Genomic DNA, 19,736 nt, shown 5'->3' on the forward strand with positions numbered 1-19,736 from the left:
AATTACGGTATTACGCAACTTGGTACGGCGACCTTTGACCTAATATCAGGGTTAGTGGTTCAATTGAATGCACTTTCGAATAAACAAATTCTATGGTTTTAACTTTATTTGAATGCGGTGGAAGATTGTCATTTTTACCGAGTGATGTTTTATTCTCATTCTATTATGATTGAAAAGCTGTGAATTGCCTTTTAAAAATGGTCTTTTTCCTGGTTGAATGCGTGCCATTATGCTAATTAGTCACTGGCCGATGAAAATAAGAGTATGATTAATTCATCAGTGGTTAAACTTCCAGCCACTGACACGTTGAAATCGGCTTTTATTCACGAATCGGTAGAAAGCGAGGTAAAATCTTCATTTTTTGGAATTTGCGAATAGAACTGAAACTTAAAGGGAAAATACAACATTTGCAAACATCAAAAAATAAAACTACCAAATCATTTTGAAATACCTTGCTGGACTGTTAGTGAATGACAGTGTAAAGCATCCTGTAAAATCATGGCACCTGGTATACTGTCATTTTCAAAAAAAAGTGGTATTTTTGTATCAATTTCCAACGCTGGTCGACCGACCAACGTTGGAAAAAAACTGGCTTTTTTTCAAATACTGGCCCCAATTGACCGTCGCACTTGTTTGCAATCGATTACACACCTATGAACGGGTACAAGCCAGCTAGACTGGTTCCCTGACCTTACAATTCCCCAATGTATGTAAACTGCTCTGTTTCTTCTTATATGGAGTCAGGGAACCAGACTACAGGAAAATGATTGTTTTTCTTGGTTTTTATAGCATTTTCGAACCCAAAACCTCAAAAAAGTCAGTGTAACTATATTTGCTACATATTTCCAACCCCCCAATTCCATCCATTTCTGAAAATTACAGCAAAAGCAAATGATGTATATTCCCTTTAATATTAATCCGCTCTGATGAATAACTTAAAATTTGTGATTTAACATACCATAATGTTTTAAGCCACATTTAAAAAAAAAATAGAAAGTGAGGCTTGAAACGCATAAATAGTCTGGCACCATCCCACTGAACAGTTTACAATTAATGACATACATTCTGGGAACACGATCAAAAATGGCTTTCCTCGTGAATAAGATCAAATGGTGCTCTGTGATTGGTTGGTTTTCTGCTCTGGTGTCAGTCGAAGTGACCAATGAGAAAGGAAAGCTCGTTTTTACTGTTAACACGTGACTACTCAATGATTGAATACCGGTAGTAAATCGTGGCTTTCACATTGAAAGTCTTTCACATTGAAAAACTGTGAAACATGTTCTGTATATTTCAGTCAATTCTGTAAGCTTGCAATAACGCTTAGACAAAAAATCCACAAAATGTGCCCAATATTATCTGAATCGCAACCTTTCTCACTGTCAAAATGAACAATAAAAAAAAACAGGTTTCACAAAACCTCGTCCCCAGTGCTTACTTTATTTCCAACCTCGTTTAGTGATGGGCGCGTACTGCTCGACACCCTGGGGACGAGGTTGGGTTTCACACGTCTTTGCAAATCAAATGCTTTATAAAATTCACATGATTTATCGACATAACCATGGCGACGACAGCCTTTGGCACTATTCACATCAGAGAAACTGAATTATCGGGGGAAATTTTAATAGACCACACAACAGGTGTACATAATTATTTTCTCCTAAGCAGGCCTGTTTGTCAAGCTGCGCAACACGTGTAACGTCAGAGTCAATAATAGTTCAGCATTGATTCAACAACATATTGTTGACATTAAGCCAACCCAGTAAAAAAAAATTAAAAATTAACATAACTCGGCGTTTGTTGGCGGATTGCGTTTGACATAAATATTTGCACGATTCGGGTACGAGAGCACTTGGCGTAGTAGACTTTTAACTATTATGTGGACCAGATGGTTATGGTACTATGCTTAACCAGCGAGTGCAAGACCAAGTTCCAGTATTTCCAAATTCCTGATCTAAAATGATGTCTGCTCCCATGTTTTTTAAGGCTTGCTCTATGTTTAAGGTAAGAGAACGGTAGTTTAGGTTGCCCTGTTCTAGATATTTGGTTGGAAAAATACAAGGTGACTCAAAAAAGCGAAACCCAAATGTTGGGACTATTGTCTTAGTGAAGTTCTGCATGTAGCACTTTCTAAATCTACGATATGAAAGCCCAATTCATAAGCTTTCTTTTAGTACAAGAATCATTCAAACCACTCGTGTGCTTTTAAAGTTACGGAATTTTTAAACACAGCCACCGTTTTAAAGTTCTGTCCACGGATCACAAAAAGGTTTGAGTTCTTTCAGCAAAACAACACAATTCACACACATCCCTATGTGATTTGTTTTCGTTTTGCTGAAAGAACACTGATTTTTTTTTTTTGCGATCCGTGGACAGAACCTTAAAACGGTGGTTGTGTTTAAAATTCCGTAACTTGAAAAGTACATAAGTGATTTGAATGATTCTTGTACTAAAAGAAAGCTTATGAATTGGGCTTTCATATCCTAGATTTTGAAAATGCTACATGCAGAACTTCACTAAAACAATGGTCCCGACATTTGGGTTTCGCTTTTTTTGACTCGCCCTGTACACATGTATAAGTTTGGACTAGGAAGTCATATACATTGAGGGCGTGAGGTATGTAGGTGTAGATTCCTAAATATCAACACACTTCTCTGATATTTTGTCATCTTGACCCTTTTTGTTCAAACTAACCATTGCAGATTACTTTGTCCTTATACCCCCTGCGTACATTTGTATTTTGGTGGAAAATATACCTCGATTTCATTGTCAACTATCATATATCTTTCACCATACACCTGTACACGGTGTCCCCCCAAAAAGTTGTGTAAGCAGATATCCTTTAATTTCTCAAAAACTACTTACAATGAGTATTTCATCTTGAAGGAGCATATTAATTATACTCTTGTGTATAATCAGTGAAAATGCCATGGAAATCCGTTCATGCAAACCAGAGATCCAACAGATTGTAAAAGGATATAGGTTTTTCCATCCATTCCAATGGGATTTACACAGTTAGTGATATCAGTGCATCAGATTGTCATGGGCCTTTTCACTCTGATGTAAATTAAGTCAACTGTGTAAATCCCATCCCATTGGAATGGGTGAAAAAAACCTCACCCTGTATTGACATCCTTTTAATTGTTTTCATCGTGTTAACACCCGTTAGCTTGATATTTCGACCAATGAATCGGTAGAAAAGTGTTTTGATTAAAAAAAAGATGACAAAAGTTGCTTTGTGGGTATAATCTGTAGGAATATTTATGATATTGGATCAATGAATCAGTGAAAAATATTATGATTCAATAAGATGACATAGGTCTTATCGAATGGGAATATTCATGATATGTAAATTATGTTCTCGCGGGCCGGCCAATTCGTTCAAGAAATACATGTATAGTACAGGAAGTCGATAGATGCCATTTAAAATTTAGGATTAAGCATGGTGAATCTGGGAGTCCTTCGATAATCTGCCCTTGTGCTACGCCCCTAATTTAGCTCTAGCCACGTCCCTTGACGACTAAACCATGTGGGAGAACCAGAACCAGTGGTTCCAGTTTGCAGTGACGAGCGCCCTCTATATGTCGGTTTGGCTGTCGTGTTCAATCATCGCTCCCTTTTTCCCTCCAGAAGTAAGTTGCTTCAAATTTAGTTTTCCCTTGTTTTTTTTTTACCTTTTTTACTGCTTAGTTTTCCACATTCGTTGAAATTTGTTTGTCGAACAACGAAAATAGTTCAGACTATCATGATGTCATCCATTTTGTGCATCTGGCCATGAAAGACCATACGGCCACGTTTCGAAAATTTGATAAAATTAGAAAATAGGGCCTTGTTTACGTTTCCCATTTTATTAGCTATATTGGTTGGCCTAACAATTTGTAATACGATCAAAGCTAAAATTAGAGTTAGAATAAAATAAAATACAGTCCAGCTATACAGCGTGGTCCTCCCAAAAAAAACGCAACCTCATACTTCAGAGACCTACAATATTGATATATATTATGGATAGGATATTTTGTTGGAAGGAAAATGATACCAACACTCCCGATTCGATCCAGTAGTTTTGATTCCAGCGCCATTTTTGTGAACCAAAGTCAGTGGCTCTTATTAGGATTCTCGCACACAGTGGAGAAAAGGATTGTCTTAACCCTGACTGCGCTTCACAAAAATGGCGCTTGAATCAAAACTACTGTACCGAATCGGCGGTTCTTGGTATGATTTTCCTTCCAACAAAATTACCTATCCATATATATGGTTTAGATCCCTGGATTTGGAAGTTTGACGTTGCCGGTTATTTTTGACCACCCTGTATTGGTAATCGACAGTACAGATAAATTATGTCATAGGTCAACGGTGTAATTTGAGCTTTGTGATTGGACGGTTCTCTTGTCAGGCGATCAGGAAGGGAGCCAATCAGACGGCGGCTGGACTCGTTTTCGGCGCGTTTTCTATTACATCGTTCCTGATTGGCACGCCGCTCGCACGAGTTGTAAGTTGAACAAAGTGAGGTAACACTTAGAAAAAAATATTTCTCATGATTTGCCAGTGTTAACCAGACATTAGGTATATAATTATGATAACAGTAATTTCTAATACAGTTTTAACTGAAGTAAAATCTTATATTCTCGTGTTGCGTTTTTTTTTAAAGACATTAGAAGGAATAAGGGAAAGCATAAACCTTCTTCATTTTGTTTCTTTCAAAAGGTTCCGAGAGTAAACGTTAAAACTATGTTTCTTATCGGCGCGGGACTGTGTGGTTGCACAAATATGATATTTGGGTAAGTGTCGTATCCTGTTGAACTCGATAAAATAAATATTCTTTCCTCCTTCCATAGCATGGCAAATCCAAGATGGCGCCATCTTCGTGACGTCATACTGCTCATGCGCGTCTCTATTCTTTTCGTGGTCTGATGTATTACAACAAAACGAATATTGGACACTTCATAATTAAAAATGGGTTTATGAGAATTGTTTTTGCATGTGAATAAGTCTATTGGAATGTACCATTTTTCGGTGATAGGTATAAGCGTTATCGTCATTTACAGCGGCCGTGCCTTTCAAGAAATACGCGAAATTTTAATTTGTCACAACATTTTTCCTGTTCCATAGCATTCTCGACAAAATCCAAGATGGCACTATCTTCGTGACGTCAGCACTGCTCATGCGCGTCGCGGAGGCGGTGGGCTCCTCGGCCGCCTTGATCGCTGCCATGGCGATGGTGGGCGGGAACTTTCCCGAGAGTGCGCCGCAGATGCTGGGCCTGCTGGAAATGTTCTCGGGATTGGCGTTCGTGATGGGCCCGATGATTGGAATGATACTCTATCGGGTACCAAATTGATTCATTATTATTCATTATTCATTCGTCATTATTCATTAAATATCTTTATATTATTATTATTATTAATAATCATTTCTGGTAATGAAACCAAGGATTCCTCAAAAGCGCCCAAGGCACTGTAGCTCGCAAGCCTGAAGAAACCTGTAGAGAGAAGACAATGAGAAGAAATTACAGTTTTAGAGGTGGAAGGAAAAGCCCAGAAGAATATTCTGGGGAAAACCCACGGAATCAGGCAGGGACTGAAAACCCAATCCACATATTGGCCCAGGCAGGATTCGAACCCGGGTCACAGCGGTGGAAGGCGAGGAAAGTACCGCTACGCCAACCTGACTCCCCACGCCAACCTGACTCCCCGATGGTAATTATAAGGGCTTATTGGCCGCGCCAACATCTCATCGATTAATGCCACCTGAATGCTGGATTTGAGGGTTTGTCCTTCGCATTATTTGATTTTTTTTTCACTGAGGTATCTTCATCTTGTAGGCAGGAGGTTATGAGCTACCATTCTTCTCTCTCGGTGGATTGTGTCTTCTGCTTACCGCCCTCAACGCCATAGTTTTGCCAACCAAAGGTAACAATATTATTGCAAATTGACTATTTTGAAGTAAATCTTGAATAACTTGTCAACGATAACTGTTACAGTAAAAAAAAAAAAGAAGATTTTTTTCGAAATATGGTATTTTGTCGCGCACGAAAAATATGAAAATTCGCCAAAATCAGCTGTCTTTTAGTACTTGGTGAGCCTGGCAGTGTGATGTCATGATGACATAGACGCATCTCTCGCCGAGAGATATGACTATAGAACAGAACCCTAAACATCATTCATGTTAATATAATTGTCAAGAACATACCCATTAATTCTACATCGTTTACACTCAATTATCATATATATTTTTTAAGTGATTATCAGATTTGAAATCTTGTGGTGCTTTTTCAGCGTTCGTCAAGCCAAAAGTCGACGAGGGTTTATGGAGCCTGCTTCGCATACCGGCCGTTTGGCCGGTCGTTCTGGCCCTCTTCGTCAGCACAGCCGCCCAAGCCGTCTTCAATGTCGGAATCGCCTACCACACCCTGAAGGTTAGTTGCCACATTATACCCATGACGGAGAGCAGCAGGCCAATCTCCAAACAGTTCTCAAGATGCATTTTATTTCTCTTTACGGCCTAAAATCCCCGAAAGTTGTATGGTTTTTAATTTTTATTGTTTACTTATCCTTTTTGGAAGGTCTCAGTGGAAGGAAACCCTATTGGTCGCACTATTCATGAGAAAAGACGAAAAATCCCGGTTGTTTACTTCTGACGCGGCGGACATTTTGTGGCATACGCATACGTATTTATAGCCGTGTCCACGCAAAGTACACGTTGTGTGTGATACAGATACATACACACAGCACCAACACACAAATAAGTAAGATTTGAGGCTTTGTATGGTCATGGTTGAGATACTAAATAATGAAAGGTTTGCGGAAACACCATGTGCGAATACTTTCTCAACTAAGAGAATGGTTCTGAAAAGAAACAGAGGTATAAACTCGACGTTCCGGTCAGTATGCTCTGATCGACCGTCTGGTGTTTCCGCAAACCTTTCATTATTTAACACCCAAATGTTGTTTCTCGCACGTCCGCAGAATGCGATGCATAGTGGAATATGTGCGGTGGGAATCACGACTAGCACCCAACAGCTCGATTTTTGAGAGTCAACATTATGACCCCGAAATTCGTTCTCGCGAGAATAACACAAAATCCCCAATTTGCATTGTAAAGGATGGTTGTGTGGACGTTTATATCCTACTTTCACATGCTCTTTCCAATCGGGCGCATCCAGGACGTAACTTCCCCTTAAGATATTAATTCTTGTCAAGTAACTCTATGCAATCGGACCTTAAAAACTGTCCTTTTTATTTTCAGGAGGGGTTGTTACCAGCGGACAATGCTGGTATTGTCTTCTTCATTCAAGGCGGTTCCTACGCACTCTCAACTCCTGTGTTCGGATGGATACTCAACAATGCGGTAAAACACGTTTCAGCAAAGACATCTTTAATTTGGAATATAACTTGAGACATTTCTTCATGTATCATGCGGGTCAACGTTTATGTGATTCCAATTTTATATGAATCGTAAGAAAATGTTACTACTGTAGTTGGGACAAACTATCTTAAGAAACATATCCGCTCCGTTCACAACTACCCCCTCACCGGCAAAGAAAGTACAGTTGGGGGTGACCGACCGACGCCATCTTGCCTGACTGCAATTTTGCCGCGACGCGCGGCCATACCACTTCATTACATAGTACAAATCCCCTGGTGTACGTGCGTCGCACACAAGGAACGGTGCGCGTCAACCAGCTAAATGTCCCGCCCATGGGACGTCATTGCTAGGTAAAAGGGCGCCCTCTTTTGTTGGCGCACGGAGCCCATACCCTCTTCACAGCGAATAAAATACGCTAACGATACTACTTAAAATGGCAAATAATAATTGATACCTTTTTCATACCGTGACCTTCAGATGAAGTACTTCCGGATCACTACTCGTGTGATGCTCATTCTGGGCTGTGTATTGCTCGCCATCTCATTTTTGACCATTGGCCCGTCTCCATGGCTACCATTTCGGACCAGGTACTGGTACACGAGGTGTTTTCTTAACTTGTTTAAGTAATATGCGCTTTGAAATTAGTTCATTTATTGTCAGCATTTAAAGAAGTTAAACTGATGATTATGAGCTCTACTTCAGGTCAAATCTTGAAAATGATTACCTGCACGTAAATCCATTTGTAAAAGTTTGTTTTTTTAATTTCATGACGCTATTCGTCAGCTAGTTAAACACGTCAATAAAGAAAGACTGTAGCCGTTTGCTTGTGTTTCTTACCTCCAGTAAGACCATCCTCATTGTGTCCTGTGTTCTGATTGGACTGTCAATGGGATTGGTGACCGTACCAAGCATCATAGATATGGTCATAAGTGCACAGTAAGTCAATCACTTATCCTCGCTTCCACTCTTTTAATTAATTTACAGGTTTATAATTCCGAGAAATATAAATAAATTGTTGCACTGCGGCCATCTTTGAGGCATGTGCTTTTGTTCAACAGGGATGCGCATGGGCAGACTATGGTACATTCATTGTTCATGAATTAACATAACAAAACACACCTCAAAGATGGCCGTTGAATGCAAGCAATCTATTTCAAGGAAGTAGTTTCTGCAGTTATTTCTATTGTCGCTTGTTAATTGAGTTTTTAAGCTCTGATGGCAGGAGCTTCTACATGTCACTTGGTGGTCGGTCGATCAGTCTGTCGGGCGGGCGGGCTGTCTTTCTGTCTGTCCCCAAAAATTGACCAAAGGTATGGTGTTCCATATGTGCCATCGGCGTCGCATTTTTCGGCGTCGCATTTGTAAGCTCTGGCAGGGATAATTTTGGGATAATTTTCGTGCAAGACTTTCATGCAAGACTTCTTGCAACACGGCCAGAGCTTATTGTGTATTCGCGCTTGTTTTTTTTTTTTGTGTCCTTTACTTTTTAGGTGGTATGGACTAGACGACGGGCCAGTGGTTTATGGAATGGCATCGGGAATATTTCTCAGCTGCTTTCATTTGGGGTTAGTGTAAACAATGGTTTGTGTAAACAACAACAACAACAATAACATCAACTATACATACGATCAGCAGTGCAGCAACATTGATAAAGCAATCTTTGAACTGAAAGATGAAACGATGAGGAGTTAGTATAGAAACATGGAAAAGAAGTAAAAACAAACATAATTCCATTCTACATTTTAATCCTAAAAACGAAATCAACACTTCAGGCACTTTCAAAATAAAATACAAATTTATTTTTGATATTTTTGCAAGATTGTATACAGGCGAAAGCGATTTTTAGCACCAACTAGATTTTTTGTGAAACAGTCAAATATACCTTTCACGCCCAAATTAATGAGTGTAAATACACATGTGCGCGATAAAAAGGGCATTAGCCTTTTCATATTTTCACAGCTCCTTCGTGGGGTCAACGCTAGGGGGCGTCCTAATCGACCGCTACGACTTCGACGCCACTGCGACTATTTTTGCCGTGTGTATTTTTATGACGGCTGCTTTTGTCGCGTCAACGTTCGCATGGGAGTACCAATGCGGAAAAGGGTGAGAAAACACATTAAGTCAGACAAAATAACTCACTGTACACGCTGTGTTTTATTTTATTAATACAATTCCGACAACTTTTTACAAACTATTTGAATACTTATTAAAGTTGGTGTATACGTGATTTTTGGGTGTGGCACCTTAAAAAATAGTTTTTCAAATTGAATTTATAATTGTTTAACATAGTTATGAGGCTTCCAATGAGACATCGCACGAAAAAAATAGCGTACGACAAGTTATCAATAAATTGATTTCAACTTTTGAATTAAGAGCGGGACGCTCCTAATTCGTTCTAAATAGTGTGCGCAATTTCTGAACTGGAGCGCGCCATTTAAAACCAAGTTTTATAACTGTATTAAAGGCCTGCAAAAACAAACAAGCAAATTTAGTGGTTACAGGACATTATATTTCTTTAAATTTCGTTCGGAAAAGAAAATCGAAATATTGAAAAAGCACATGTATACCAACTTTAAGTCATGTGCACAATAAGTCATTGTACACGCTGGTTATTTTTGTTCAATCAATACAATTCCAGAAATGGTTTTTTGACTATTTGGAATGCTTATAACTTCAAGGTCTTACGGTGTCATTTGGTTGGATGGATTCCTTTATAGTTCGGCCGACAAGAATACCTTCTTTGGCTTCCAAACCAAACTTAACAAAACGAATCGGTTGAAAGTCCCAACTTTACAAAAAATTACTCAAATTATCAAAAGCGATCCATCAGCAGTTTTATAGACATTATGCCCACCCGGTACCGATGGCACATAGGAATAAAATGTGAACTTGACATCCGTGTTGTAGTACTCGTTCTCGGTACTCATACTCGAGTACTACTCGAGTACTTTTTTAGAGGACTCGTACTCGTACTCGAATGTCAAAGTATTCGTACTCGAAACGGCGGTACTCGTACTCGGGCAGCAAAGTACTCGTACTCGACATAACAGTACTCGAAAAAAAAATGGTATAGCTGGACTAACTACGGCCTCATTTTATTATCGATACTTTCAGTTGGAAATGGTTGATTGTTTGCAGAGAAATCAAAGTTTCCGGATTCTTCTCTGTGCACGTCCGATCACAATTTAACAGCTAGCTGTGAGTGGGTCTGCATAACGGTCTGACTGGGACTGGGCCAATTATGCACAATGAACCATTTGCCGTATATGGCCGTATTCAGAAAAAGCAGTACGCGTACTCTTACTCGGCATACAAGTATTCGTACTCGAACTCGTATACTCGGAGACCTGAACTTGTACTCAGAAGTACTCGTACTCGGTAACTTAAGTACTCGGCAGTACTCGGTACTCGGAAAAAAATCCTCGACTACAACAATGGAACTTGATAACATCATCATCATCAATTTTATATACATGTATTCAAGTAAACCAAAAAGCAACTGTTTTAATCTGTTGCTTTGAAGGAGGAGGGATCCCTGGAAACTCTGCCAAAAGAGTCCATCGATTGACGAGAAAGACAAGACGAAGATGCCCCTCATGCTGCAACAGGACCAAGACGACTCGGGCGAACTCTTTGAACTCGCCCTCTACGAGTTGTAATAAGCCAGTGACGTCACAGCAACAGCGCCCTCAAATATCAAGTGACAACAGAATGGACATAAAAGAGTGGAAATGACGCCGCTCTTAAAAGAAAACACAAAAAAGGGTTTTGCCACTGTTTTAGATAGCATGCATATTATTTTTATTACATTATTATGTTTAGGTGTATGTACTAGTGGTGGCGCCGTTCAAAATAATAAAACATGCAGATGACGCCCTCAACGTTGACTCTGCATTTGCAGGAAATAACTAAACGGGGTTCAATTGCATCAAAATCAACAGCTCGTACGTGCTGTGGCGTTCAGAATTCATTGTAAATAGCCATGCCTGTTTTTATTACACAAAGTTGTGAAAATCAGCTGGATACTGCTTTGAGAATAAAGGAACATGTACTTCAGGGGGGTTGGGCTCGGTTGTTCCTCCATGGCTGCACAAAGCATGAACTATATATTCTATCAGGAAATTTAGATCGAAAAAAATGCTATAGTAAACATAACAGCAGGCTAACCTTGAAAGGGAAATTCATAAAAACTCCCATGTGTTATTTTCAACAACCGGTATTTTCTTCTATTCCAAGTAGTCTTTCATGTGCCAGACATGATGGTGTCATGTTAAATTTGGCACTCCACAGTACGGCAAGGCACCCATGCATGTATACCATGCTTTTTTAGACTTGCGCATGAGGTCAGGCACGAGAGCCTTTTTGCGGGGTCAAAAGTTTCCACAACACCGGCTACATCGAAAGCAAACCTAATGAAGGCTATATTGGCTGAGTGCTTTTAAGTTCTGCGTTTCCTTCTAGAGAAAATTAGGCGCTTTTATCGTCTCATAACTACTTTGATAAGGTATTGTTCAATCAGTATAGAATCTGTTCAACTATATTGTTAAATGTTACCATTGTATTGCTGAATATACTTCATTCAAGGATTTTTATCGTAAAGAATGAATACTATAGAAATCTATTTTTACTCGTCAGAACGTAAACACTTCATAGTCTATAGTGCGAATACGCGAGTACTTTTGATCGTCGAAATGCAGAGAAAGTTTTTCAGTTAATATATGATTGATACGCTTTTAGAAACTCAACTTGCTACGGTGAACACTGTACGTGTTGACGGTATTCAAAAGTCTTTTCCTGTTGTTTTTGCTGTTTTTTTTGTGTATTTTGGCTTTTTCCTTTTTGTAAGTCGAGCACCAACCTCCAGAGTATAATGCGGTTATTGTACAGTTAGGTAGGTTATTGTGAAGCAGCAAATACATGTATTAAGTATCATTAGTGGATATGGAAGTTATAGAATGGTAACACGCCCATCCAAAGTGCCACAGGGACGCATAAGGTAGGTCATATTTATTAATGTATTTTATAGGTCTTCGTGATGTATTTCATGTTAGTCAGCAAATGACTGACAGTATATACACTGATCTGCAGGGCCTACGCAAACTTGGACCTATGTTACAATTGATAATGTAGTAACCAACTGATAACGTATCACCAACCGATAATGTCACACAAATTGACCGATACTGTATCACTAACCGATAATGCAACAACAAAGGACGGATACTGTAGTACAAATTACTACACTATCAGCCAATTGTTACGTTATCGGTTAGGACTGATAATGTAACAACAATTGACTGATCGGTCAATTATTTTGTGATACTTTATCAGTTAGTGTAAGTGATACACTATCGGCATGTGACATCGGTTGGTGGTGCATTATTCGTTGGTTACTACATTATCAGTTGTAATAACCTACAAAAACTGACCATAATAGTTGCGCGTATAGTACGTGTCACGATTTCGGAATCTCAAAAATAGTTTGTTTGTCAAAGCGGCCTTTTACATGTCACGTTATGATAAACTTTACAGTGACGGAACATATGGTTGCATTTTAATGGTACGGTAGGCATCGTGATTTGTAAAACATTAAAGAAAGTATAATTTGATACACTGTGTGTGGGCTTGTGACGATTCATTAAGACCAATTTTGTTGGTGTTGTTTCTCGTACAGCAACTTGCCTTGCACATCTGTACAAACACGATTTCTCAAGAATTCTCTAGATTTACGATGGAGCTCCATGGACGCATGCGTTGCTTAGGAGAATCCGCATTGTTGTCCTCATTTTGAATTGCCACCCCTCCCCCAACCTCGTCCGCAGGGTGTTGAGCAGTACGCGCCCACCAGCCGAGGTTGGAAATGAAGTAAGCACTGGGGAAGAGATAGACCCCTCCCCTAACCTTAGAACGGGCCGCCGGGCATTTCGCCCATATTATGCATATGGGTTTAGCCTTCAGTCCACATATTACACGCGGCTAAACCTCCCTATTAATAATCCGGTCGTGTGGTGTTAAATAGCCCGTGAAACTTGAAATAGTATTGCCGAGCCTGTTGTCGAATTTACATTCCTTTCTTTCTTCTTAACTTCCGGAGTTATACAAAATCTGAATTAGAATGGATTCGTACACGCTTACGTAGTCCCAGTAGGATTTGTTGGGGGTTATTTTAAATCTTGAGCGATCACTTGTCATTCCCTTTCCAGCACAGGGTGAGCATACTATTGAAGTCCTTATCCGAACTTTGTAATCAGATGTCATAGTGGAGGCTTGTCTCCATTGTCATGGTAACACTCCCTCCGTAGTCGTAGCAACGCTGACATCAATATGCCTGAGGGACCGGCCGGCGTCTACCCGGAGACGCGCCAGTCACGTGACAAGAGGTTCAGCCGCCTACTTTGCATATTCTCCGTCATTGGGATTGTCATCTTTGTCGCTGTCGTGGCTATGACTGTGGCATTGTCGTTGTCAGAGCAGAGTGTGTCGCCGACCACGATGGCACCAGGTAAAAACGTTATGGATGTTTCACTTTTTGAGAAATAACTAATTTTAAAATAACTTTTATCCGGGATTTTAGTGCTTTACATAAGTACAGTTGTGCCCCAGAAAAGCGGGCCTGGACAAACCAGCCAGTGGCGTAGCCACGTGGGGGCGTGGGGGGGGGGGGGACAGCCCCCCCCCCATGAAACCTTGTCGCCCCCCCCCCCCCCGCCCCCCACTGAGATTTTGAGTTTCTAAAAAAAATTATCATTGATCTACATGACGCCCCCCCCCCCCCCATGAAATGTTAAAATTCCGTAACTTGAAAAGTACATGAGTGATTTGAATGATTCTTGTACTCAAAGAAGCTTATGAATTGGGCTTTCATATCCTAGATTTCCAAACTGCTACATTCAGAACTTCAATTAAACAATAGTCCCGACATTTGGGTTTCGGGATTTTTTCGTGACTCACCCTGTACAGTGCATCGTCCGCAGGAGAGTCTATTACTGGAAATTTAAATTCAATCTGTCTCTTCATCAATACAGATTTGTGTGCAGGCTCAGGAGTGGTTCCCTGCGATAATGGAGATTGTATTCCTGTTGATAATTTGTGCAACGGTTTCAAGGACTGTAGAGACAACAGTGACGAAGTTGACTGCATATGACGTCATCAAAGCTCTCCACCAATTATTCCTCCAAGTCGGACATCCCAGGGTGTATTTCATTTCAACCTCTAGCTCAAACAGTGGTGCCGTGCATCTTGAACGTCGATGGGAAAGCGGTTGCGATGACATAAACCTTTCTACGCTTGGTTGGCAAACTGCACATTTTGCCAACCACGGGTTGCAAAACTATGGAAGGTCCAACACTGCAAAAATGAAGAAGAGTTTTTACAGAAAACCATGATTATTGGAAATACAACACTGTCAACAAACATAATTCCTTACACAATTTTTACTGTGTATTGAGGGCGTTGTATGAGGACTTTTTTTGAAAAAAAATGTTGTCAACCAGGCTTCAGTTGATGCGCTTGTGTGGCAGCCCATATAAAAAGCAACAAGTTTACAAACAAAAGAAAGGTGTATGAAACAATCGCACCAATCGTCGCATGCGCAATGCACCTCGGTGGTCACGTGCTTCGCTTGATGTATTTTTGCCCATATAAAAATACTGTAGTTCGTTCATTGATATTACATATTTTATTCTGATTATCAAACGTAGACTTAGCTGGGTCTTTCAAAGGCTAAAAAGTTGGTCAGTGGTTCATAGTGACACCAGTAATTAAGTATTGTTACAATGTCATTTGAACATCGCCCTCTGTTGTCATGAACTCGCTTTTGTTTCTTTGAACAACGAGGTTGGTCCCCTTTCAAATTCCCACTTTTTCTCCCTTCGTTTGTAATTGTCAACAGAGGGCGTTATTTGAAAGATCTGACAATGCTGTCACCATGATACTGTATATAATGTTATTTATTATCATGCATTTATTATCTGCTATACGCCAAAGCTATAATATTATATTCTTAAACTCCGCCTCTACATTCTTATCATTCTTATATTATTGAATACTACATAATAAGACAACATGTACCGCAATGGCTTTGCAAACTCATTTGATTTGCTATGAAAGAGTCGAAAAGGGCATGACTAATGCTATGTTATGAAGAGAAATTGGGGTCATTTATACATGCCATTGCAACCAAAATGATGATTAATTATTTAGAGTTCCTCAAAAACATTCTGTACTCTCCCATTTTTCTGCCGCGGCTCGCCCCGGCTTGGACAACGTTCTGTCTATGTTTCTACTTTATACCTCCTCGGAGTTTCTTTCTTTTTCATTTTTTTTTAAGTAGTACTAATTTTAATTTTAAAAGTTGAATAAAGAAATTGACTGGAGGCTCTGGGGCGGGTTTTGAACCTGCGACCTCCAGATTGTCGTTCCAGTGCTCTACCAACTGAGCTATCCAGCCTTGGGCTTTGTTTTGGCAGTCCTGGCCCATTTTGTAAATGTCTTTGTTCAAGTACTAATTTGAGACAGCAGCTTACAATCTTCATTTATTTATCACTATATTAAAATAACCATATTGACGCAAACAAAACTCATTGTTTTTGTCTGTGACTGCTTAAAATTGCCAAGAAGGCGATGATGTAAAAGGTAATGCTGCCCCCCCCCCCCCCCGGTCCGGGGACAGATTTTTCCTGGGTAATTCTGTTTCCTCCATGTTATTCTGTCCCCCTACCAAATAATAAGGTAACAGAGACCATGGCAAAGACAAGAGACAGACGACTAGGCCCCGTGGATAACAGGTGATACCACATAACGTGTCCCTCGGGTAAATGTGTCCCCGTAAATTGCAAGTGCCTTTCATGTCCGTGGGGTGGGGGATTGACCTGTCATTTCCGGTTTCTACAGGGTGAGTCAAAAAAGCGGAAACCAAACATCAAAAATTATATTTCATAATTAAAAAAATTATCAAGCACCACAAACAATAATGACTGGAAAGCCAATTTCTTAGCTACTTTTAGATGTAAAAAGTACTGAAATTGCTCAATCCGTTCAAAGAATATCACCATTTAAACGCAATGGCCTAAAACCTGTTTCCTAAAAAAAATTCAATTTATTGTGTTCTCTGACTGTTATTGTGTACTCTGGCTCTGATCGTCGTCATATTACTGTGACGACGATCATAAAATCGCATTTTTGGACGAAAGAGGTTTTAGGGTCATTGTGTTTAAATGGTGATATTCTTTGAAAGGGTTGAGCAATTTCAGTATTTTTTTCATATAAAAGTAGCTTGTGAAATTGACTTTCCAGTCATCATTTTTTTGGCGCTATATATATTCTTTAATATGAAATATAATTTTGGGGGTTTGGGTTCGGGGTTTTTTCCCTCACCCTGTAGCGCTTTGTTTGCAAAACCAAAAAATGACTATTCATAGTTATATTTGGTAGGAAGGCCCTCCTTACTTTTACAATTTGAATATATTAAGATTATTGTTTTATTTAGGTGCATAATAAACATGCGCGTATCGTCTTTGCACAAATAAAAACTTTTCCCATCTCTCTATCCCTGGCGCCACCGGCAGTCACCACTAATTTGTTCTAGCGCCCTCAAGAAAAAGCAAAACACGACAGACGGACAGCTAGCTACAGACGTACCACGTGACTAAATAAACATGGCCGAAATTCTGACCTGGGAAAATTTTCTGCGAAGTTCTCCGTCAGTACTTCGTTTCTAACACAGCTGCAGAGTCAGTTCAGGAAGTTGGATTTGCATTAAAACGTACAGATATAATCAGGGTAAGATTTGAACTTCGTTTCAGTGGGTATTCTATCTAATTTGTATAGACCTCGAGGTTTTACTTTTGTATTTTCCATGTTTACAAAACTCGCCGGAGTGTAAACTGTTATTACGTGCAGAGGGTTTATCAAGCGCGCGAGACTCGCTCGTGCCCGGGCCCAACGTAGCGGTGATCCCACGAAGTGCGTACGAAAGTTTGCGCTTGGAAGTTGCAAATGATCCGTTCTCTCTTTCACGTACTCAAACATTTTCAATTTTGTGCAGATTTCCCTCGTATCAACTTTACGTTTTTGATGTAGATTTTAAACATGTAAAACTTAAAGAAAAGTTCTGAGCCAGAGATTTAGGGGCTGAAATTACTGTTTTATTTGTCAATGTCATGTTTGTGAATAGTTTTTAATCATTAATGTAGGCCTAGTGGCTGTCGTTACGACCGCCGTAGCGCAATTTTCAAATATGATCGTAACAGCATTGTAAAAACCACAATGCTAATGTACATTGGGCATGTTGGGTAATCCTTACCTTTAGGACCCCTTTCCTATATAAGGTTAAAGACTCACCAAAACAGCTGACTAAATGACAATCAAAAGTGACATTCTGATATTTCTTGGCACATTTGAACATTTGGCAATGACACTTCTTGAATATCAGCAGGTTTAATTTTGTAGAAAGAGGGCAGGGCTTTGATTTATGAGGGGTAAAAGACGACGATGACAAACAGAAAATATATTAAAAAAGCAAGATGGTGAACTGCAAAAAAAAGGTAGAATTTAGTCACATTTTCTTTAATTTTAGTGCTTTCAAAATTACAACTAACATGAGTTTGAAGAAAAAAAGACTGCTTTAGCCTGCAAAAGTCACTTTGGTACTGGACAGTCATCTGCAAAAGTCAGTTTTGAACAGAACTCGTACAAAATAGAGGTGTCCTAAAAGTAAGGATTACCGTACATGGTATATCAGATTCACAACTGCCCGTCCAACTGAAATGTACCGTTTATTGGCGAGGACTCTGCTACAATTACAAATACGACATGTGGACCGCGTCCACACGGTTTTCCCGGCAGAGCCCATACCGATAAACGCTATGACAAATTTTATGGAGCGAGTTTCATCAGCTTTGTGCAAGAGGGTGAGATTTAAATGCCATACGAACAAAAAACTCACTTTCAGCATCTGCCACTTTCAACTTGGCATCCTGCAATGTCGATACAGCGCCGGAGACGGTGGTAGTAGGCGCATGCTGCAGCCGAACGCTTCTGAAGGAATGCAGGATCACCCCTGATGTCATTGCACACCTCCTTGATCGTTTGGCGCAACACACGATCAATGTGTGCAACGACATCAGGGGTGATCCTGCATTCTTTCAGAAGCCTTCGGCTGCAGCATGCGCCTTCCGCCACCGTCTCCAGTGCTGTATTCAACATTCTGAAAGTGAGCATTTATTCACATGGCATTTAAATCTCACCCTCTTGCACAAAGCTGATGAAACTCGCTCCATCAAATTTTACATGAGTTGTTTATATGATCTGAAATTTTGGTTTAATTCCATTGGAGTTATTCAGGATCAAAAGTAGGACACGTTTGTTTTCTGCAATTACAGTAGCACATGTACGTTATGATTGTTATTCTGGTTTGAAAGAGCAGATATTAGAAAATTACTGTCGTTTTCCAGGAATTGGCCATCCTGAACCATGGACAAGGACCAAGCAGTGACAGAGGCCTCAACCTCGGGCGTCATCAGCGAATCAGCCAACGTGGTCGTCCAGCGTCTGTCCACGGGCAGCCCTCTCTGGAACCTGACGGCCACGGATGGAGAAACAGAGGGGGAGGTAATGGGCTTCCCTTACCCCCATTTGAGCCCAGGCCTGCTGGCCGGTCATGGTTGCGCCGCAAGCGACATAACTTATGACGCCGCTTGCATGGATATTGCTAGTGGGATGGTTCGTGCCGATAGTTAATTTTTTTGTTGTTTCTGTTGTTTTGAGTTTGGTTTGCGTTTTGCAATGTTCTTGCTAATCTGCCTTTGCAGTGTGCTTGCTAATCTTTTACTCATTTTTATGCCGCTGTTTCTTCTCTGTAGATCAGTATTAGCCAAACGGGAGTATTTGTAACATTTTCCTTCGAAAGATTTAAAGAGTGGAATTCTTTTGTCAAAAGATCGTTTAGGCAGATACCAATTTTAATGAGTGAATTGCAGTTTTTGCAGTGTTTTTATCCTACGTCTATTAACCCTAACCTTCCCAAATCCTCCAAATCCTGTTTGAAAAACAGAGGATGTTGCAGGATTGAGGATTGAGGCTATACACACTCAGCAGTGCATAAAGTTAGGCCTATATTATACTTGAAATCCTCCGCACTGCTCCAGGATGTCACTGGATTTGTTGAAAGTGATTGCTGGAGGATTTTGTAGGATTGAGGCAGTGGTCGCCCCTCCAAGGACCACAATCAAGAAATAATGGAGGATTTTGGAGGATTGAGGCTGTATGCTATTTTTACATGGGGGTAGTTGGAGGATTTTGCAGGATCGAGGTTACATCTTATATGTAGCAAAAATGCCTCTAGTGAAATAGGGAAAATACCTCTAGGGTTATTA

The 19,736-nt window shown here is 40.1% G+C and overlaps 3 protein-coding genes across 3 annotated transcripts in view; all 3 read left to right on the top strand.

The window, feature by feature from the left end:
- Window positions 1-3,499: 3,499 nt before the first annotated feature.
- Window positions 3,500-12,148, top strand: LOC119724558 (MFS-type transporter SLC18B1-like). The gene is made up of 12 exons (XM_038195661.1): window positions 3,500-3,629; window positions 4,391-4,486; window positions 4,702-4,775; window positions 5,107-5,323; window positions 5,819-5,906; window positions 6,273-6,412; window positions 7,243-7,344; window positions 7,840-7,949; window positions 8,206-8,298; window positions 8,853-8,927; window positions 9,322-9,465; window positions 10,886-12,148. The coding sequence occupies exons 1-12, from the start codon at window positions 3,525-3,527 to the stop codon at window positions 11,019-11,021; spliced, it is 1,380 nt and encodes a 459-aa protein (XP_038051589.1). The 5' UTR covers window positions 3,500-3,524; the 3' UTR covers window positions 11,022-12,148.
- A 1,423-nt stretch (window positions 12,149-13,571) lies between these two features.
- On the top strand, window positions 13,572-15,061 carry LOC119724559 (low-density lipoprotein receptor-related protein 8-like). The gene is made up of 2 exons (XM_038195662.1): window positions 13,572-13,864; window positions 14,388-15,061. Exons 1-2 carry the CDS (start codon window positions 13,687-13,689, stop codon window positions 14,504-14,506), a joined length of 297 nt encoding a protein of 98 aa, XP_038051590.1. The 5' UTR covers window positions 13,572-13,686; the 3' UTR covers window positions 14,507-15,061.
- A 1,932-nt stretch (window positions 15,062-16,993) lies between these two features.
- Window positions 16,994-19,736, top strand: part of LOC119724560 (death-inducer obliterator 1-like) — a 28,918-nt gene continuing 26,175 nt past the window's right edge. Inside the window, exons 1-2 of the mRNA XM_038195663.1 lie at window positions 16,994-17,142; window positions 18,816-19,083. Of these exons, the coding sequence (XP_038051591.1) occupies window positions 18,835-19,083 (249 nt within the window). The 5' untranslated portion in view covers window positions 16,994-17,142; window positions 18,816-18,834. The remainder of the gene's footprint in view (window positions 17,143-18,815; window positions 19,084-19,736) is intronic.

The sequence above is a fragment of the Patiria miniata genome, unplaced genomic scaffold (genome assembly GCF_015706575.1).
Source record: "Patiria miniata isolate m_02_andy unplaced genomic scaffold, ASM1570657v1 HiC_scaffold_18, whole genome shotgun sequence".
Lineage (NCBI taxonomy): Eukaryota > Metazoa > Echinodermata > Asteroidea > Valvatida > Asterinidae > Patiria > Patiria miniata.